The sequence below is a fragment of the Entelurus aequoreus genome, linkage group LG19 (genome assembly GCF_033978785.1).
Source record: "Entelurus aequoreus isolate RoL-2023_Sb linkage group LG19, RoL_Eaeq_v1.1, whole genome shotgun sequence".
Classification (NCBI taxonomy): domain Eukaryota; kingdom Metazoa; phylum Chordata; class Actinopteri; order Syngnathiformes; family Syngnathidae; genus Entelurus; species Entelurus aequoreus.
In genome coordinates, this window is record NC_084749.1 from 8,868,008 (window position 1) to 8,891,075 (window position 23,068).

The 23,068-nt window shown below is 35.8% G+C and overlaps 1 protein-coding gene across 2 annotated transcripts in view; it reads right to left on the reverse strand.

The window, feature by feature from the left end:
- Nucleotides 1-3,769: 3,769 nt before the first annotated feature.
- The window catches only part of mindy4 (MINDY lysine 48 deubiquitinase 4), a 32,514-nt gene continuing 13,215 nt past the window's right edge, over nucleotides 3,770-23,068 (reverse strand). For both annotated transcript variants that reach the window (XM_062027802.1, XM_062027803.1), the window contains exons 8-18: nucleotides 22,941-23,057; nucleotides 19,799-19,890; nucleotides 19,542-19,643; nucleotides 17,394-17,457; nucleotides 15,593-15,658; nucleotides 15,449-15,516; nucleotides 15,315-15,378; nucleotides 11,588-11,749; nucleotides 7,710-7,890; nucleotides 4,842-4,920; nucleotides 3,770-4,782 (exon numbers count right to left, since the gene is read on the reverse strand). In XM_062027802.1, coding sequence (XP_061883786.1) covers nucleotides 4,734-4,782; nucleotides 4,842-4,920; nucleotides 7,710-7,890; nucleotides 11,588-11,749; nucleotides 15,315-15,378; nucleotides 15,449-15,516; nucleotides 15,593-15,658; nucleotides 17,394-17,457; nucleotides 19,542-19,643; nucleotides 19,799-19,890; nucleotides 22,941-23,057 — 1,044 coding nt within the window. In that variant the 3' untranslated portion in view covers nucleotides 3,770-4,733. The remainder of the gene's footprint in view (nucleotides 4,783-4,841; nucleotides 4,921-7,709; nucleotides 7,891-11,587; nucleotides 11,750-15,314; nucleotides 15,379-15,448; nucleotides 15,517-15,592; nucleotides 15,659-17,393; nucleotides 17,458-19,541; nucleotides 19,644-19,798; nucleotides 19,891-22,940; nucleotides 23,058-23,068) is intronic.

A 23,068-nucleotide genomic window follows, 5' to 3' on the forward strand; every position in this document is an offset into this window, starting at 1 on the left:
TTTATGACAGTGTTGTGTAGTGTGGTTTCACTATATGACACATGTTTATGACAGTGTTGTGTAGTGTGGTTTCACTATGTGGCACATGTTTATGACAGTGTTGTGTAGTGTGGTTTCACTATATGACACATGTTTATGACAGTGTTGTGTAGTGTGGTTTCACTATATGACACATGTTTGTGACAGTGTTGTGTAGTGTGGTTTCACTATATGACACATGTTTATGACAGTGTTGTTTAGTGTGGTTTCACTGTATGACACATGTTTATGACAGTGTTGTGTAGTGTGGTTTCACTATATGACACATGTTTATGACAGTGTTGTGTAGTGTGGTTTCACTATATGACACATGTTTATGACAGTGTTGTTTAGTGTGGTTTCACTATATGACACATTTATGACAGTGTTGTGTAGTGTGGTTTCACTATATGACACATGTTTATGACAGTGTTGTTTAGTGTGGTTTCACTATATGACACATTTATGACAGTGTTGTGTAGTGTGGTTTCACTATATGACACATGTTTATGACAGTGTTGTTTAGTGTGGTTTCACTATATGGCACATGTTTATGACAGTGTTGTGTAGTGTGGTTTCACTATATGGCACATGTTTATGACAGTGTTGTTTAGTGTTGTTTCACTGTATGACACATGTTTATGACAGTGTTGTTTAGTGTGGTTTCACTATATGACACATTCATGACAGTGTTGTGTAGTGTGGTTTCACTATATGACACATGTTTATGACAGTGTTGTTTAGTGTGGTTTCACTATATGACACATGTTTATGACAGTGTTGTGTAGTGTGGTTTCACTATATGGCACATATTTATGACAGTGTTGTTTAGTGTGGTTTCACTATATGACACATGTTTATGAGTGTTGTGTAGTGTGGTTTCACGATATGGCACATGTTTATGACAGTGTTGTGTAGTGTGGTTTCACTATATGACACATGTTTATGACAGTGTTGTGTAGTGTGGTTTCACTATATGACACATGTTTATGACAGTGTTGTGTAGTGTGGTTTCACTATATGACACATGTTTATGACAGTGTTGTGTAGTGTGGTTTCACTATATGACACATGTTTATGACAGTGTTGTGTAGTGTGGTTTCACTATATGACACATGTTTATGACAGTGTTGTGTAGTGCGGTTTCACTATGTGGCACATGTTTATGACAGTGTTGTGTAGTGTGGTTTCACTATATGACACATGTTTATGACAGTGTTGTGTAGTGTGGTTTCACTATATGACACATGTTTATGACAGTGTTGTGTAGTGTGGTTTCACTATATGACACATGTTTATGACAGTGTTGTTTAGTGTGGTTTCACTGTATGACACATGTTTATGACAGTGTTGTGTAGTGTGGTTTCACTATATGACACATGTTTATGACAGTGTTGTGTAGTGTGGTTTCACTATATGACACATGTTTATGACAGTGTTGTGTAGTGTGGTTTCACTTTATGACACATATTTATGACAGTGTTGTGTAGTGTGGTTTCACTATATGACACATGTTTATGACAGTGTTGTGTAGTGTGGTTTCACTATATGACACATGTTTATGACAGTGTTGTGTAGTGTGGTTTCACTATATGACACATGTTTATGACAGTGTTGTGTAGTGTGGTTTCACTATATGACACATGTTTATGACAGTGTTGTGTAGTGTGGTTTCACTTTATGACACATGTTTATGACAGTGTTGTGTAGTGTGGTTTCACTATATGACACATGTTTATGACAGTGTTGTATAGTGTGGTTTCACTATATGACACATGTTTATGACAGTGTTGTGTAGTGTGGTTTCACTATATGACACATGTTTATGACAATGTTGTGTAGTGTGGTTTCACTCTATGACACATGTTTATGACAGTGTTGTATAGTGTGGTTTCACTATATGACACATATTTATGACAGTGTTGTGTAGTGTGGTTTCACTATGTGGCACATGTTTATGACAGTGTTGTTTAGTGTGGTTTCACTATGTGACACATGTTTATGACAGTGTTGTATAGTGTGGTTTCACTATATGACACCTGTTTATGACAGTGTTGTTTAGTGGGGTTTCACTATATGACACATGTTTATGACAGTGTGATTTCACTATATGACACATGTTTATGACAATGTTGTGTAGTGTGGTTTCACTCTATGACACATGTTTATGACAGTGTTGTATAGTGTGGTTTCACTATATGACACCTGTTTATGACAGTGTTGTTTAGTGGGGTTTCACTATATGACACATGTTTATGACAGTGTGGCTTCACTATATGACACATGTTTATGACAGTGTTGTGTAGTGTGGTTTCACTATATGACACATGTTTATGACAATGCTGTGTAGTGTGGTTTCACTCTGACACATGTTTATGACAGTGTTGTATAGTGTGGTTTCACTATATGACACATGTTTATGACAGTGTTGTGTAGTGTGGTTTCACTCTATGACACATGTTTATGACAGTGTTGTATAGTGTGGTTTCACTATATGACACATGTTTATGACAGTGTTGTGTAGTGTGGTTTCACTATATGACACATGTTTATGACAGTGTTGTTTAGTGTGGTTTCACTATATGACACATGTTTATGACAGTGTTGTGTAGTGTGGTTTCACTATATGACACATGTTTATGACAGTGTTGTTTAGTGTGGTTTCACTATATGACACATGTTTATGACAATGTTGTGTAGTGTGGTTTCACTCTATGACACATGTTTATGACAGTGTTGTATAGTGTGGTTTCACTATATGACACATGTTTATGACAGTGTTGTGTAGTGTGGTTTCACTATATGACACATGTTTATGACAATGTTGTGTAGTGTGGTTTCACTCTATGACACATGTTTATGACAGTGTTGTATAGTGTGGTTTCACTATATGACACATATTTATGACAGTGTTGTGTAGTGTGGTTTCACTATGTGGCACATGTTTATGACAGTGTTGTTTAGTGTGGTTTCACTATATGACACATGTTTATGACAGTGTTGTGTAGTGTGGTTTCACTATATGACACCTGTTTATGACAGTGTTGTTTAGTGGGGTTTCACTCTATGACACATGTTTATGACAGTGTTGTATAGTGTGGTTTCACTATATGACACATGTTTATGACAGTGTTGTGTAGTGTGGTTTCACTATATGACACATGTTTATGACAATGTTGTGTAGTGTGGTTTCACTCTGACACATGTTTATGACAGTGTTGTATAGTGTGGTTTCACTATATGACACCAGTTTATGACAGTGTTGTTTAGTGGGGTTTCACTATATGACACATGTTTATGACAGTGTGGTTTCACTATATGACACATGTTTATGACAGTGTTGTGTAGTGTGGTTTCACTTAATGACACATGTTTATGACAATGTTGTGTAGTGTGGTTTCATTCTATGACACATGTTTATGACAGTGTTGTATAGTGTGGTTTCACTATATGACACATATTTATGACAGTGTTGTGTAGTGTGGTTTCATTATATGACACATGTTTATGACAATGTTGTGTAGTGTGGTTTCACTCTATGACACATGTTTATGACAGTGTTGTATAGTGTGGTTTCACTATATGACACATATTTATGACAGTGTTGTGTAGTGTGGTTTCACTATATGACACATGTTTATGACAATGTTGTGTAGTGTGGTTTCACTCTATGACACATGTTTATGACAGTGTTGTATAGTGTGGTTTCACTATATGGCACATGTTTATGACAGTGTTGTTTAGTGTGGTTTCACTCTATGACACATGTTTATGACAGTGTTGTGTAGTGTGGTTTCACTCTATGACACATGTTTATGACAGTGTTGTATAGTGTGGTTTCACTATATGACACATGTTTATGACAGTGTTGTGTAGTGTGGTTTCACTATATGACACATATTTATGACAGTGTTGTGTAGTGTGGTTTCACTCTATGACACATGTTTATGACAGTGTTGACATTGTTCATACTGCCACCCTTAGTGTTACATGTATGGCTGTTGACTAAGTATGGACTTCATTCATTTGTGTGTGGTGTGTTCAAAGTCAAGATGCTGGTATTAATGTTTCATGATTGGGAATAATGAAGTCTAGTATTGACTTTTTCAATTATAGACCATTTTTAACATAATAGTCATGATTGAGGTTTACTGCAGTGTGTATTGAAGCATGTTTAACTACTTGATATGTTGCCATGGAGACAAGGTATAGTGAATTTGTCTTAAAGCACCTCTTCCTGAGGGCGTTTCAGTGTTATAACGTCACCTTTATCTTTACTTTTTACACCAAAATGCGTCCATTCTCCCTTTTCTGTTTACAAACTGTCTGCTTGTAAGTACTCTGTGTTTGTGCGCTGCCGAACATGCTCCCCTGCATGACACGACGTGGGGGACCAGTACTTTTTAGAGGCGGTATAATACCGAATATGATTCATTAGTATCGTGGTGCTATACTAATACCGGCACACCGTACAACATTTTTAGCCCATGTTGTACCGATTCGGTTGGTACCTATCAAAGTCCAGAATCTGGTACCCATCCCTAATTTCCATACATCTTCCTAAAAAATCATTGTCAATAATATTGTGGTGAAACATTTGAACGTGGCATATTTAAGCGTGGTTACAGCGGGGGGGTTTTGACTAAATATGAAAAGACGAAACAATCTTGGACTGCAACTGACGTTAAAAATATCAAACCGATCAATCCGAGGAGTCAGAGAATGGGTTCTGTGTCGTTCCAGCCCACAAAGACATCTTTCCACCTGACACAAACACAAACAAACATTAAAGAAGGAATAATTGGTGTTTCCTAGGCACTCACCTAGTCCGGATGCACAGTTCCAGAGGAGGGATCAGATCAGGGTCCGCATGTTGTCCACTCAGAGAGGATTTACCCACGGCTGCAAACACACACGTGTTCCAAAAACATTGACTTTTGGTCAAATAATGTGGGGAAAAACGTATTAAAACACACCTGCGTCCATGTATTACCTTATTTTCTAGACTATAGGGCGCACCGGTATATAAGTCGCAGCCACTAAATATTAGAAAAAAATTAATTGTTCTACATATTAGTCACACTGGACTAATATGTGTCAGATATATACGTTGTGAAATGAGTTATTTACACATAAATATTATGTAAATGTTTATTTTCCATATATTAGTCCCAGATATATACGTTGTGAAATGAGTTATTTACACATAAATATTATGTACAAGTTTATTTTCCATATATTAGTCGCACCAGACTATAAGTCACAGATATATATGTTGTGAAATTAGTTGTTTACACATAAATATTATGAAAATGTTTATTTTATTTTCCATATCAGTGTTTCCCACACATTCATTTATTTGTGGCGGCCCGCCACGAAAGAATTACGTCCACCACAAATAAATAAAAAATTTAATTTAATTTTTATTTTTTTTGTCCTGTCCAGCTTCTCAGGCAAATCATATAGTTGATGTAGATGCCCATATAGGCTGTTCAGATTTACTTTACAAAAGAGAAGTGTAGGATACTTCTCTTGTTGCCTTATTTGTATTTGACCACTACTGTTTTCTGTTTATTTGTTACTGACTGTGGCAGGACACCTCTGCCTCTGTTTCACTTTATGTTGCTGGTAAATAATATGGTTGTAGTAGTAGGCTAAAGTTAAATTATTTAGTATGCACTAATTAAAGGGGCAGAGCTTTAAGAGACATTTTAGCTTTTATATTTTATAAGATATATTTTTTGTAAGAACCACAATTAATAAATATATTTCAGTGAATAACTTATTGTTCAAATCTGTATATAAATATGTACATAAAGTGTTGTAATTATATTGTAAAATGGATGGATGGATGGACGTTTAAAACAAAACTGTTATTATTAATTAGTAAGTATACATTTTTTGAGCCTTTTTAGAGAAAATCATATCATTGTAGTAAATTATGCAAATTACTCGATGATGTCATGGTGACCACGCCCATAGCCACGCCCCCACCGCCACAGGTATCTTGGCAGTTTATGGGAAACACTGCATATATTAGTCGCACCGGACTATAAGTGGCAGATATATACGTTGTGAAATGAGTTATTTACACATAAATAATATGTACATGTTTATTTTCCATATATAAGTCGCACCGGACTATAATTCGCATATATATACGTTGTGAAATTAGTTGTTTACACATAAATATTATGAAAATGTTTATTTTCTTTTTCATATATTAGTCGCACCGGACTATAAGTGACATAAATATTCTGTAAATGTTTATTTTCCATATATTAGTCGCAGATATATATGTTGTGAAATGAGTTATTTACACATAAATATTCTGTAAATGTTTATTTTCCATATATTAGTCGCACCGGACTATAAGTCGCAGATATATACGTTGTGAAATTAGTTGTTTACACATAAATATTCTGTAAATATTTATTTACATATATTAGTCCCAGATATATACGTTGTGAAATTAGTTGTTTACACATAAATATTCTGTAAATATTTATTTACATATATTAGTCCCAGATATATACGTTGTGAAATTAGTTATTTACACATAAATATTATGTAAATGTTTATTTTCCATATATAAGTTGCACCGGACTATAAGTGGCAGATATATACGTTGTAAAATGAGTTGTTTACACATAAATATTCTGTAAATGTTTATTTACATATATTAGTTGCAGATATATACGTTGTGAAATGAGTTGTTTACACATAAATATTCTGTAAATGTTTATTTTCCATATATTAGTCGCACCGGACTATAAATGGCAGATATATATGTTGTGGAATGAGTTATTTACATATAAATATTATGAAAATGTTTATTTTCTTTTCCATATATTAGTCGCACTGGACTATAAGTGTCAGATATATACGTTGTGAAATGAGTTGTTTACACATAAATATTCTGTAAATGTTTATTTTCCATATATTAGTCGCACCGGACTATAAGTCACAGATATATACGTTGTGAAATTAGTTGTTTACACATAAATATTATGAAAATGTTTATTTTATTTTCCATATATTAGTCGCCCAGGACTATAAGTGTCAGATATATACGTTGTGTAATGAGTTGTTTACACATAAATATTCTGTAAATATTTATTTACATATATTAGTCGCACTGGACTATAAGTCGCAGATATATACGTTGTGAAATTAGTCGTTTACACATACATACCTTAATTGTTTGCAAACGGTGTCTGTAACAAGGCAGTAAAACGGCTGATCCAACAAAACAGAAGTCATGGTCATGGACCCACTAGCTGCGCAAGCTAGCTCTCCAATCAGCTAAACAGATTAAATAACTCCACGGTGACGTTTTGGTGAATTTACTGAGGAATTTGTGAAATGTGAAACGATACAAAAAAAATGTAAGTTAATAATACTAACACAGACACTCGTAAATGTGTTGGCATATTAGCTAATGCTAACAAAGCTAGCTTGATTAGATTACGATAGCACGTACAAATATGCATGAAAACACTCCTACAGACATCACACATGGGACGGTTTTGTAAGTAGGAATTGTTTTAGTTATATTGTAAAACTTACAAACGTTGCTTGGAGTGAAGAATCCATATGAGTAGAAACGCTATGAAAGACCTTACCGGTGTGCTCTATGGTCGGAAAAATAGGGTATGTCACAGAGCGATGAAATGAAAGAGGTTACACACAGACAGTGAGGCGGATCTCCTCCTGCTGATTGGCCAGTCCGTCGTAGTAGTACAAGTCCAAGTCCGGGCCTTTATCCTGATTGGTCAGCAGCTCCCCCTGCAGGCCAAACAGGACACTGAAGTGGCTTTCGCTGCACACCACCCAGATGGGGAAAAGAGGGTTCTTCAGATAGTCTCCAACCTGAAGCACAAATACAACAGACACATATGACATTTCTCTAGTTACTCATTTTAGGATTCATATCTATATTATATTCATTTAACGCAGGGGTGTCCAAAGTCCGGCCCAGGGGCCATTTGTGGAATTATTTTAACAACCTGCCACACATTCTGAAAATATTCATATTTTAAAAAACATGTGAAAAGTGGAATAAAAGGGCAAAGATGAGGAAATGAATGAGAAAAAAATGTAAAATGTTGAGGCTAAAAACTAGGATAGTGATAACTTCCTGCTTGTCTCCATGAACTGATTGATGTTTGTCATTTCTTAAATGCACATGTAACTGCTGCACCTTTTTTTTATTAAATTTGTCGCACTTTTATTATTTTAATCTTGCAATTTTACTTTTTATTCGTCCCTTTTACCGTATTGCTTTTGTACTATTTTGTTTAGCTCATTCATTAGGGACCGAATGTCCCTTTGGGAAAATTGCGATCTAATCAAAAAACCTAGCCCCAAAACTCAAAATTGCGCTCTAGCGCCTCCTAGGAAGAAAACACAGACAAAACTGCCTGTAACTCCCACTAGGAATGTCGGAGAGACATGAAACAGGAAGTTTGCAATTCCCCCTTCAAAACAAGTTTTGTAAAAACAGTCACTTTTGCCTCTTTGAGCTATAATTTGACCCCGGCCCCTTAACATTCTTCAAAACTCACCAAACTGGACACACACAACAGGACTGGCAAAAATTGCGATCTAATAAAAAAAACCAAGCCCAAAACTCAAAATTGCGCTCTAGCGCCCCCTAGGAAGAAAACACAGACACAACTGCCTGTAACTCCCACTAGGAATGTCAGAGAGACATGAAACAAAAACCTCTATGTAGGTCTCACTTAGACCTAGATTTCATACACTGACATCCTTCAGCAAAAATCAACAGGACGTTTGCAATCCCCCCTTCAAAACAAAAGTTTTGTAAAAACAGTCACTTTTGCCTCTTTGAGCTATAATTTGACCCCGGCCCCTTAACATGCTTCAAAACTCACCAAACTGGACACACACAACAGGACTGGCAAAAATTGCGATCTAATAAAAAAAAAAAAACCCAAAACTCAAAATTGCGCTCTAGCGCCCCCTAGGAAGAAAACACAGACAAAACTGCTCCTAGGAAGAAAACACAGACAAAACTGCCTGTAACTTCCAGTAGGAATATTGTAGAGACATGACAGAAATACCTCTATGTAGGTCTCACTTAGACCTACAATTCATATATTGACAACCCCCAGCAAAAATCCACAGGAAGTTTGCAATTCCCCCTTCAAAACAAAAGTTTTGTAAAAACCGGTCACCTTTTTTCAAACATTATCTCCTCTGAGCGCATTTGTCGTGTCGGCTTCAAACTAGCACAGGAGAGAGATTGAACCCTTCTGATTAAAAGTTGATGAAAGAGTTTTAATTACTGCTCCGGTTTGGATTTTATGTGCCGTCAAAGTCCGTCCCGTCCATCGCTGCTTGCAGCTTTAATTGTTTATTTTCTTTGTTTGTTTTTGCTCTATGCTTTTCAACCTGTAAAGCACTTTGGTCCATTTTAAAATTGTTGTAAGCGTGCTATATAAATAAAGTTGCCTTGCCTTTCCACCTATCAGAACACTGTCGTAACCACGCTGGCGTTTCAGCGGGCAGACAAGGTCTGATGTGTTGAAGCGCGATGGTTTGCAGCACACAAAATGTACTCCTCCTCCATCGACGCCATGTTTGTTTACAAGGAGCTGGGGGGGGGGGGGGGGGAGTTCAGGAAAAGGAGGACTTGATTTGCTCGCCTCGTTTTTCTCATTTTTTGTTTTCATCAGAGCTGTTTTTTAATGTAATCTAATTTAAATGGCGTGAGGTCCTCATATCAACATGATGATAGTTATCATGCAGCCCTGCTACTGACACAAAGCTGACATGCAGGCTATTTTTTTCTTTTTTCATTTTATCTATATGTTGTATTGGTTTTTAAATTCAATAAATGTAAATGGCCTCCGCATTCTTAATTTTTTTGTTTTTTGTATCATGCAGCCCTACTACTGACACAAAGGTGACATGCAAGCTATTTATTATTTTTTAAATGTATCTGTTGTATTGGTTTTTAAATGAAATAAATCAAAATGGCCTCCGCATTCTTAATTTGTATTTTATTTAATTTTAAAATGTTTATTTCATTTATTTTTATTTGTATCATGCAGCCCTACTACTGACACAAAGGTGACATGCAAGCTATTTATTATTTTTAAATGTATCTGTTGTATTGGTTTTTAAATTAAATAAATCAAAATGGCCTCCGCATTCTTAATTTGTATTTTATTTTTAAAATGTTTACTTCATTTATTTTTATTTGTATCATGCAGCCCTACTACTGACACAAAGGTGACATGCAAGCTATTTATTCTTTTTAAATGTATCTCTTGTATTGGTTTTTAAATGAAATAAATCAAAATGGCCTCCGCATTCTTAATTTGTATTTTATTTTTAAAATGTTTATTTCATTTATTTATATTTTATCATGCAGCCCTACTACTAAAACAAAGCTGACATTCAAGCTATTTTTTCTTTTCTTTTTAAAAAAATCTATACGTTGTATTGGCTTTTAATGTAATGTAAATGGCCTCCGCATTCTTAATTTTTTTATTAATTTTTTTGTATCATGCAGCCCTACTACTGACACAAAGGTGACATGCAGGCTATTTTTTGTATTTATTTTTTATTTATATGTTGTATTGGTTTTTAAATGAAATACATCAAAATGGCCTCCACATTCTTAATTGTAATTTTCACTATTTTTTTTTTTTTTTTAATTTTATAAATGTAATTGTTTAATTTTTATTTTATTTTATCAAGCAGCCATACTACTGACACAAAGCTGACAGTCAGGCAATGTTTCCTTAAAAATATATATATATATATGTTGTATTGTTTTTTAAATAAAATAAATCAAAATGCCCTCTGCATTCTTAATATATATATATTTTTAATTATTATTATTATTTTTAATATTTGTATTTTCTTTAATTTTAGGCTCCAGCACCCCCCGGGACCCTGAAAGGGACAAGCGGTAGAAATCAATGGATGGATGGATTGCAGCCCTACTACTGACACAAAGCCAGGCTATTTTTTTAATGGTTATTGGTTGCGGTTAATAGTATTCTATCTTTATTTGTCGTTATTTATACTTTCTGAATAAATTATGTGATGCCACTGTACTTTGGTGTTGGTCATTGTGGTGGTGTTTGATGAATGCTTGGGCCTACTGTGCTACTGCACTTTAATGTTGCTCATTATGCTTGTGGTAGCCATTTTTGTGTTATTTATATTTCTCTATTACTGCATATATTATTAAGTTATTTATTTTTGGAGTTGTCATGAAAATATGTGTTGATATATTGCAAGTGATATCATCGTTTACAGCACCTGTGAGGGGAGCATATAGGGTGCACAGGTGAAACTGATTGGACAAATGTGGGGTTGAGAGACCATTTTGGAGCACTTCTAACGCAACACTTGAGCCTTAGTTTTTTCTTTACAGCTTTGTATGCTGTTCAACTTCACCTAGGATGTGCATGGAAAGAAGATATTTTTGCAAATTAAGCTATTTTTGGAGAAACTTAAGTTGGAAGTGCGTTTGAAAGTGCACCACCTAGGTGGTCTAGAACCTGGGACATCCTGGAAAGCGTCTCACCTTGAAGATGTTGTAATGTTCAAACAAGGACAGCAGGCCAACGTTGCAATGACCTTGGATGCCCTTCAGCAAGGTGGAGTCGCCGTCGCCAGTGTCCAACTCCACGTCGCCGTCGAAGACGTTGGAGACCGCTCGGCCCACCAGCAGCAGGTTGACCAGCTCCTGGTCAACGACACCAGCACAAAAAGGTACGTTTGTTAGTGCGACTTAAAAGCGGCCAAGATGGCGGCAGTCGCCATCTTGGCTCCATGGCCAAAAAGGAAGGTCTAATTCCAGTGGTTGCAAGTCACAATTAGATAGGAGAGAAGAAGAAGAAGCGTGTAAATATTGCGGTGGTCCTTTCTGTAAGTTGTCACGACTGGGGACGGCTACTGTTCACATTTTAACCGATACGGTACCAATTCCCGGCATCAATACCGGTACTCTAAGGCAGTGTTTTTCAACCACTGTGCCGTGAGATACGGTTTGGTGTGCCATGGGAGATTATCTAATTTCACCTACTTGGGTTGAAAAATACTTTTTGCAAACCAGTAATATAGTCTGCAAATGATGTGTTGTTGTTGAGTGTCTGTACTGTCTAGAGCAGGGGTCACCAACCTTTTTGAAATCAAGAGCTACTTCTTGGGTAGTGATTAATGCGAAGGGCTACCAGTTTGATACACACTTAAATAAATTGCCAGAAATAGCCAATTTGCTCAATTGACCTTTAACTCTATGTTATTATTAAAAATTAATGATATTTACACTTAATTGAACGGTTTAAAAGAGGAGAAAACACGAAAAAAATGACAATTCAATTTTGAAACATAGTTTATCTTCAATTTCGACTCTTTAAAATTCAAAATTCAACCGAAAAAAAGAAGAGAAAAACTAGCTAATTAGAATCTTTTTGAAAAACTTAAAAAAAGAATTTATGGAACATCATTAGTAATTTTTCCTGATTAAGATTAATTTTAGAATTTTGATGACATGTTTTAAATAGGTTAAAATCCAATCTACACTTTGTTAGAATATATAACAAATTGGACCAAGCTATATTTCTAACAAAGACAAATCATTATTTTTTCTAGATTTTCCAGAACAAAAATTTTAAAAGAAATTCAAAAGACTTTGAAATAAGATTCAAATTTGATTCTACAGATTTTCTAGATTTGCCAGAATAATTTTTTTGAATTTTAATCATAATAAGTTTGAAGAAATATTTCACAAATATTCTTCGTTGAAAAAACAGAAGCTAAAATGAAGAATTAAATTAAAATGTATCTATTATTCTTTCCAATAAAAAAAATAAATGTACTTGAACATTGATTTAAATTGTCAGGAAAGAAGAGGAAGGAATTTAAAAGGTAAAAAGGTATATGTGTTTAAAAATCCTAAAATCATTTTTAAGGTTGTATTTTTTCTCTAAAATTGTCTTTCTGAAAGTTAAAAGAAGCAAAGTAAAAAAAATAATGAATTTATTTAAACAAGTGAAGACCAAGTCTTTAAAAAATGTTCTTGGATTTTCAAATTCTATTTGAGTTTTGTCTCTCTTAGAATTAAAAATGTCGGGCAAAGCGAGACCAGCTTGCTAGTAAATTAATACAATTTTAAAAATAGAGGCAGCTCACTGGTAAGTGCTGCTATTTGAGCTATTTTTAGAACAGGCCAGCGAGCTACTCATCTGGTCCTTACGGGCTACCAGGTGCCCGCGGGCACCGCGTTGGTGACCCCTGGTCTAGAGCTTGGCAGAGTAACCGTGTAATATTCTTTCATATCAGTAGGTGGCAGCCGGTAGCTAATTGCTTTGTAGATGTCAGGAACAGTGGGAGGCAGTGTGAAGGTAAAAAAGTGTCTAATGCTTAAATAAAAAATAAACAAAAGGCGAGTGCCCCTAAGAAAAGGCGTTGAAGCTTAGGGAAGGCTATGCAGAACGAAACTAAGACTGAACAGGCTACAAAGTCAACAAAAACAGAATGCTGGACGACAGCAAAGACTTACTGTGGAGCAAAGACGGCGTCCACAATGTACATCCGAACATGGCATGACAATCAACAATGTCCCCCACAAAGAAGGATAAAAACAACTGAAATAATCTTGATTGCTAAAACAAAGTAGATGCGGGAAATATCGCTCAAAGGAAGACATGAAACTGCTACAGGAAAATACCAAAAAAAGAGAAAAAGCCACCAAAATAGGAGCGCAAGACAAGAACTAAAACACTAGGCATGGGAAAACAGCAAAAAAGTCCAAAAAAGTCGGGGCGTGATGTGACAGGTGGTCACAGTATACCTACTTTGAGACGAGATCTATAGTAATGCATGCTTGGTTATGCTTTAAAGTCATATCCAACAATTGCGACAACGACTTTTTACTGTCTATTGAGTGTCATTTTTTAATGATTTCTGCTGGTGGTGTGCCTCCGCATTTTTTCAACGCAAAAAATGTGCCTTGGCTCAAAAAAGGTTGAAAAACACTGTACTAGAGGGCCACTTTTTTAAAATGAATTGACATTATGTATGCGGGTAATAACCTGTGATTAATCATGATTAATGGAAATGCATATGCATTTTATTATTATTTGATTTTTTTATGTACACTACCGTTCAAAAGTTTGGGGTCACATTGAAATGTCCTTATTTTTGAAGGAAAAGCACTGTACTTTTCAATGAAGATAACTTTAAACTAGTCTTAACTTTAAAGAAATACACTCTATACATTGCTAATGTGGTAAATGACTATTCTAGCTGCAAATGTCTGGTTTTTGGTGCAATATCTGCATAGGTGTATAGAGGCCCATTTCCAGCAACTATCACTCCAGTGTTCTAATGGTACAATGTGTTTGCTCATTGGCTCAGAAGGCTAATTGATGATTAGAAAACCCTTGTGCAATCATGTTCACACATCTGAAAACAGTTTAGCTCGTTACAGAAGCTACAAAACGGACCTTCCTTTGAGCAGATTGAGTTTCTGGAGCATCACATTTGTGGGGTCAATTAAACGCTCAAAATGGCCAGAAAAAGAGAACTTTCATCTGAAACTCGACAGTCTATTCTTGTTCTTAGAAATGAAGGCTATTCCACAAAATTGTTTGGGTGACCCCAAACTTTTGAACGGTAGTGTACAACTTGCTTTAAAATCATAAATGTGACAAGGAGATATTTAACTCCGTTTTTATCTCACAAAAAATAGTTTTGCAATACAGTATATAATTGGCATGATCAGATAATATTAAAGTTTTAAATATGCATTTTTTTTCTGTCAAAACTGAAAGAACGAATACATTTAGTAAAAAAAAATTTAAAAAGTATTGAAACCAATTTTTTCCAGGCTTTTGCGGGCCACATAAAATGATGTGGCGAGCCACAACTGGAGTTTGACATCTTGCATTAAATCAACAATGTAGTTTGGTATCAACTCAGGAAAAAAAGCAATATAACAAAATAACAACTTTAGCTTAATGCTAACATACAATGGAAAATTCCATTGACAGGCTAACAAAAATTAGCATCACTATTGTTTTAAACTTGCAAAAACTTTCAACAATTGAAATTTTAAGGGAACAACATTGAAATGTTTACAATTGGTGAATGCATTAGAAAGACTGGTAATGGTTGCAGGATACAACACCATCCCTTCAAACTAGAGCTGTCCTATGTATGAACTGATGGATAAAAATACCTAAGATAATCAGAACAGTCCAGTTGTGATCCAAAGAATGCGCTAAATCCGAATATTCACTAATAACCTGAGTGCAGTAGCCGTGAGCTCCGATGAGAGAGTTGGTGGCCACGTCCATATCCTCTCTAACTCTGACCAAAAAAACACAGAAAACTTGGGTTATCGTTGGACTTTTACAGCGAGAAGTTAGTGTTGCCGTACTTGTCAGTAGATCGAGAGAGAACGGCCGACACGGTCAGCAGGAGACACCCCAGCTCGCCCGTCTCAAACTGTGACACAACAGGGTGCGGCACATGTAAAAAGCAGCAATGGTACTGAAGGAGACAGACATAGGGTTTCTCTCACCTGCTCGATATGCTGCTCCACAAGCAACTGCAGGTCCTTCATGCTGTCCACCGTCAAACATGTGATCTAGACGGACAACACGCTCTAACATACTCAGAATATGAAGATGTGTGGAAATGTTCTTGGCAAGACAACAGTTTTACTTGGACATTTATCCCACAGGAGAATTGATACGTTACAATTTTTGCCTTGAAACTACAACCTATTTTTTGAGCTTCTCATTAGAACTTTGGACATGATCTGCAATACAAACGTGACTATTGAACTGGAATGTAGTTTTCTTTTTTGAATGTTCACGTGATTATTTTGAGTACTTATACATTTACACTACTTGTAAAACAATGTTATATTATCTCTTAATACAGTATCTACATTTTTGTTGGTTGTGTCTCTCGTGCACACTTCACTACTTTTGGTCGCCAAAAGTAATAAAGTAATCCCTCAGCCTGGTAAATGTAGGAATTATTCATGGATATATAATTAATATAATTGGATATTAAGAGTATGTGAAAGTTTGATTTATACCTTGTTTACTTCCCTGATGACCTTCTTAAAGTTTTGCAGTCAAACAGCTAAAATGTGCCAAACATGGATAAGTGTGGAGAGAATGTTTTATATTTTTCCCATCATGCACTGTAATTGATTTAAATAAGTGTCATTTTGAATTTTTTATGGTGTTCGGACATTTTTTTTATAATATTCACAAAGTTCAGTGAGCAGGTTGTTATGTGCGACCATGTTGCATTTTTTTCTTTTTGCACCATGACTAGGGAAGGTTGTTTGGATTGTGCCATATAGCTAAATGTTGTGCTATTATTTCAAAGTAATTTTAAGGGTCATTGATCTGATTCACTAATATTGTCCACAAGATAGCGTCAATTCCCTTTTCACAACTTTCTTAAGACCAAAGGTCTTCAACAGGTGGTCCACAGAGGTACTGTGAATTTTTCCACAAATGTAAATGTCTTTAAATACACATGAACAATAAATGTGAAAGAATAACGCATCATGAATGGGTAATTATATCATTATATTCATGATAGAATTTAAGCTAGCTAGCAATTAGCATGCCAGTTGCCAGCTAACAATTAGCACACTAGTTGACGGCGAGCTATTGTTCCCAGCTAACAATTAGCGTGCTAGTCTTTAGTTGGCAATTAGTGCTCTGGTTGTCAGCTAGCGATTAGCGCTCTGGCTGTCAACTCGCGATTGGCACGTCAGTTGCCAGCTAACGATCGGCACATCAGTTGCAACCATCTAACGATTAGCACTCTAATTACCAGCTAACACTGAGCACTGTAGTTGCCAGATAGCAATCAACGCGTCAGTTGCCAGCCAGCAAGTGATCAGCGTGCTAGTTGTCAGCTAGCGATTGACACTCTGGTTGTCCGCTAGCAATTAGTGCAATGGTTTTTAGCTAGCGATTAGCATTCTAGCTGACATCTACCAATTAGTGTGTTGTCAGTTAGCGATCAGTGCGCTCGTTATGAACTAGCGATTAACGCGTTAGTTGTCAGCTAGCGATTAGCCCAGTAGTTGCCAGCTAGCTATTAGCAACACAATACTGTTATTATTTGACTATTATTAGAATTGCACAATAAGCTTTAGGAGCAGTTTCATGTCAAATACATTCATACAAAGAATATAAGTATTAATCTAGACATAGACATGTTTACAAGCCGCACATTTCGTGTTTTACTCGAGTATTATCCAAGACCACAAGAAAACCTTGACGATACGTATCGTGTCATGTATCGTGTCATGTATCGTGTCATGTATCGTGTCATGGCCGCTAACGTACCTTTTCCAGCACTCCTTCAGACCTGAAGTGTCCACTGGGAGTGAAAGCATTTCTTCCAGTGTTTCTGGTGGAAAGACCACAATATCAGTACGGTCCAGGTACAGTAGAGTAAAACCAGTATACTAGAGTACAGTATACTAGCGTACAGTAGAGTAATACAGCAGTATACTAGAGTACAGTAGAGTAATATAACAGTATACTAGAGTAGAGTAATACAACAGTATATTAGAGTACAGTAGAGTAATACAACAGTATACTAGAGTACAGTAGAGTAAAAAAAACAGTGTACTAGAGCAGTGGTCCCCAACCTTTTTGTAGCTGCGGACCGGTCAACGCTTGAAAATTTGTCCCACGGACCGGGGTTGGTTATGATATATATATATATATATTTTTTTTTTTTTTTTTTTTTTTTTTGTCATAAAGAAATACAATCATGTGTGCTTACGGACTGTATCCCTGCAGACTGTATTGATATATATTGATATATAATGTATATATTGTGTTTTTTATGTTGATTTAATAAAAAAATATATTATTATTATTATTTTTTTTTTTTCTTGTGCGGCCCGGTACCAATCGGTCCACGGTTGGGGACCACTGTACTAGAGTACAGAGTAATAAAACAGTATACTGGAGTACAGTAGAGTAAAAACAATATACTAGAGTACAGTAGAGTAAAAAAAACAGTATACTAGAGTACAGTAGAGTAGAAACCAGTGTACTAGAGTACAGTAGAGTAAAAACCTGTGTAGTAGAGTAAAAAAACAGTATAGTAGAGTACAAAAAACAGTATAGTAGAGTCAAAAAACAGTATAGTAGAGTCAAAACCAGTAAAGTAGAGTAAAAAACAGTATAGTAGAGTACAATAGATTAAAACAAAAACAGTATAGTAGAGTACATTAGTGTAAAAAGCAGCAAAGTAGAGTACAGTAAAGTAAAAACCAGTACAGTAGAGTAAAAAAAACAGTATAGTAGAGTACAGTAGAGTCAAAAACCAGTACAGCAGAGTACACAAACCAGCACACTAGAGTACAGTATAGTAGAGTAAAAACCAGTATAGTAGAGTAAAAACCAGTACAGTAGAGTAAAAAAGCAGTATAGTTGAGTACAGTAGAGTAGAAACCAGTATAGTAGAGTAAAAAAGCAGTATAGTAGAGTAAAAAAGCAGTATAGTAGAGTAAAAAGCAGTATAGTAGATAGAAAAATCAGTATAGTAGAGTAAAAAATTAGTATCATAGAGTAAAAAATTAGTATCGTAGAGTAAAAAAGCAGTATCGTAGAGTAAAAAAGCAGTGTAGTAGAGTAAAAAAGCAGTATAGTAGAGTAAAAAATAGTATAGTAGAGTAAAAACCAGTACAGTAGATAGAAAAATCAGTATAGTAGAGTAAAAAATTAGTATCATAAAGTAAAAAAGCAGTATCGTAGAGTAAAAAAGCAGTGTAGTAGAGTAAAAAAGCAGTATAGTAGAGTAAAAAATAGCATAGTAGAGTAAAAACCAGTACAGTAGAGTAAAAAAGCAGTATAGTAGAGTACAGTAGAGTAGAAACCAGTATAGTAGAGTAAAAAAGCAGTATAGTAGTGTAAAAAAGCAGTATAGTACAGTAAAAACCAATATAGTAGAGTAAAAACCAGTAGAGTAAAAAAACAGTAGAGTAAAAAAGCAGTATAGTAGAGTAAAAAAGCAGTACAGTAGAGTACAGTAGAGTAAACAAGCAGTATAGTAGAGTACAGTAGAGTAAAAAGGCAGTATAGTAGAGTAAAAAAGCAGTATAGTAGAGTAAAAAAGCAGTATAGTAGAGTAAAAAAGCAGTATAGTAGAGTAAAAAAGCAGTATAGTAGAGTACAGTAGAGTAAAAAAGCAGTATAGTAGAGTAAAAAAGCAGTACAGTAGAGTAAACAAGCAGTATAGTAGAGTACAGTAGAGTAAAAAAGCAGTATAGTAGAGTAAAAAAGCAGTATAGTAGAGTAAAAAAGCAGTACAGTAGAGTAAAAAAGGCAGAGTACAGTAGAGTAAAAAAGCCGTATAGTAGAGTAAAAAAGGCAGTATAGTAGAGTAAACAAGCAGTACAGTAGAGTACAGTAGAGTAAAAAATCAGTACATTAGAGTACAGTAGAGTAAACAGGCAGTAGAGTAGAGCAGCGTCTCACATTGCCAGAGTGGCGTGTGTGTCCTGGCCCGCCCTCCACAGGACTTCAGTCACAGCTAAAGTCAGACTTTGGCGTCTGGCTGCATTGGTCGGCCTTAGAGCTCTGGGAACAAAGTGCAGGTTTGTTGGGGTCTTGGTCTGGTTGGGGCCACAGGTCAAGTGAGGCTTATTCTGGCATTAGCGCAGGAAGTCATGTGACCGACACGATCCATAAATGCAGTGTGATAATGCAAAGTGAGGATTAAAGGATCAACTTACTGCAGTCTTGCCTGGCCACTGTCAGGAGTTTCAAAGAGAAGCTTCTTTAACACGAAGGCCTGGATGGACGCCAGCACGCCACAAGGACCACCCTGGGAAAGAATGATTACTTATGAAAAACACAAATGTCAACAGCAGATGACGCAGGGAACATGAAAATAGGACCATACCGATACCATATCAACAGGAACCATACATGTTTTGATCATTTTGTTGGATCCAGTAAAATGAGTCGGAGAACAATGGTGGGTATAAAAAACACTAACCATCTTGAAGTTAAAGTGGAGTGGTAATTATTTGGTGACACGTGGCCACAATAATTCATGAAGTTAGGCTCATGACTCCGTAAGTTGAATGATGCGGACACGTTTGTTACTGGACACTTTCTAATACGCTTTTGCCTTGGACACTTTGTATGTGTAAGTAATACGTAACTATGATTATTTGATACTTGTTTATATTGACAAATGTCACCTTTTATATTGTTCAGTGATTATTACCTATGTGTAGCTTGTGTGCTATTGTGTGCTTAGCTGTTACGTAGCTGCTCGCTCCGAGTAGCATGTTTACCTTTTGTAATTGACTTTAGTCAAATAGAAGTTGTGTGCTTATTGGAGGATGTTTAGATGTTAACTTCTAGATACCCAGCTTTGCACAAGTAAACACTCTGCAGGACTACTTGTATCGCACATGATATCACACACAAGTAAACACGCTGCAGGACTGCTTGTATTGCACATGATATCCACACAAGTAAACACCCTGCAGGACTGCTTGTATCGCACATGATATCACACAAGTAAACACGCTGCAGGACTGCTTGTATTGCACATGATATCAAACAAGTAAACACCCTGCAGGACTGCTAGTATCGCACATGATATCACACACAAGTAAACACTCTGCAGGACTACTTGTATCGCACATGATATCACACACAAGTAAACACGCTGCAGGACTGCTTGTATTGCACATGATATCCACACAAGTAAACACCCTGCAGGACTGCTTGTATCGCACATGATATCACACATAAGTAAACACGCTGCAGGACTGCTTGTATTGCACATGATATCAAACAAGTAAACACCCTGCAGGACTGTATCGCACATGATATCACACAGAAGTAAACACGCAGCAGGACTACTTGTATCGCACATGATATCAACACAAGTAAACACCCTGAAGGACAGCTTGTATCGCACATGATATCACACACAAGTAAACACGCTGCAGGACTGCTTGTATCGCACATGATATCACACAAGTAAACACGCTGCAGGACTGCTTGTATCGCACATGATATCACACACAAGTAAACACGCTGCAGAACTGTTTGTTTTGCACATGATATCACACACAAGTAAACACGCTGCAGGACTCCTTGTATCGCACATGATATCACACACAAGTAAACACTCTGCAGGACTGTATCGCACATGATATCACACAGAAGTAAACACCCTTCAGGACTGTTTGTATCGCACACAAGTAAACACGCTACAGGATTGCCTGTATCGCAGATGATATCACACTTATTACATTTTTTTTGCTGATATTGGACCGATATCTAATGTATTAATTGGTTTATTTGACAGTGTTAACATTGTCGCAAATCCAAAAGGCAATTTTTCTTTAGGTCGATATCCAGTATCGAGTTGATAAATTGTATCAATATACATCACGATAGACACATACTAGATATCAATAAAAAAGTGCGTTCGATACGTTTGATATTTTCTCTTTTCTTCTTGCTGAGAAGAAAGCAGAAGTATGGAAGCCAGGTTGGTTGCATGAACAAAAACACACGCTAACAGCCAATCAGGTGACAGTATCAACTATCAAGTTTGGTAGATTCTTTGCATGGAGTGAGAAGAGAAAGTCAAAATGAAGAAATTGTGGATAAAAGGGGAAAAGTCAGTTTTTTGGATTTTTCCAAAAGAGACCGTAGTCAGACCAATGTGGTCTGTAAATGATGCAAGGCAAGACCGCTAATACCACACCACCTTAGCTCACCCTTTAGAGCACAGCTGTAACTTTCTGCCACTAAACCTGCAGAAAATAGTTATTCTCAGGTTTCTCTATGTTTACATGTTCTCACTATTTTCTTAGACTTTATTACTTTACATATTCCTTTATTTTAAGATCTTTTTAATTGTTTCATGTAGAGATGTCCGATAATATCGGTCTGCCGATATTATCGGCCGATAAATGCGTTAAAATGTAATATCGGAAATTATCGGTATCGGTTTTTTTATTATCAGTATCGGGGTTTTTTTGTTTTTTTGTTTGTTTGTTTTTTTATTAAATCCACATAAAAAACACAAGATACACTTACAATTAGTGCACCAAGCCAAAAAACCTCCCTCCCCCATTTACACTCATTCACACAAAAGGGTTGTTTCTTTCTGTTATTAATATTGTGGTTCCTACATTATATATCAATATATATCAATACAGTCTGCAAGGGATACAGTCCGTAAGCACACATGATTGTGCGTGCTGCTGGTCCACTAATAATACTAACCTTTAACAGTTAATTTTACAAATTTTCATTAATTACTAGTTTCTATGTAACTGTTTTTATATTGTTTTACTTTCTTTTTTATTCAAGAAAATGTTTTTAATTTATTCATCTTATTTTATTTTATTCATTTTTTAAAAAGTACCTTATCTTCACCATACCTGGTTGTCCAAATTAGGCATAATAATGTGTTAATTCCACGACTGTATATATATCGGTTGATATCGGTATCGGTTGATATCGGTATCGGTAATTAAAGAGTTGGACAATATCGGAATATCGGATATCGGCAAAAAGCCATTATCGGACATCCCTCGTTTCATGTGATTTTAATATTTTGTTTACATAGTTTGAGTGTTTTCCATGCTTGTGTTGACATTTCCTTTCTGTCTTGATAGCTGAAGAATTATTACATTTGTGTTTAATAAAATTATATAAATAAACAAGAATTTAAATAAAATACAAATGTTTACATTAGTATATTTTTCTCCTGCTCCTTTTTATAGGTCATAAAAATATCAATTATGGAAATCGTCAGATACAAAACACGTATATGGTGATACAGTCCTCAGTCCTAGTGCACATTGTCCATGAACCAAAATAAATAAACCAACGCACCTTTTTTTGAACAATTCCGTATCTCAGGTCGTGTGTTTCGGAGAATGTGAAAGCCTGATTGGTCCACTCCACACTGAAGCATTTGACAGACGAGCCAAGTAGAACTGCTTTCAGTTCCTGGAAAGTGC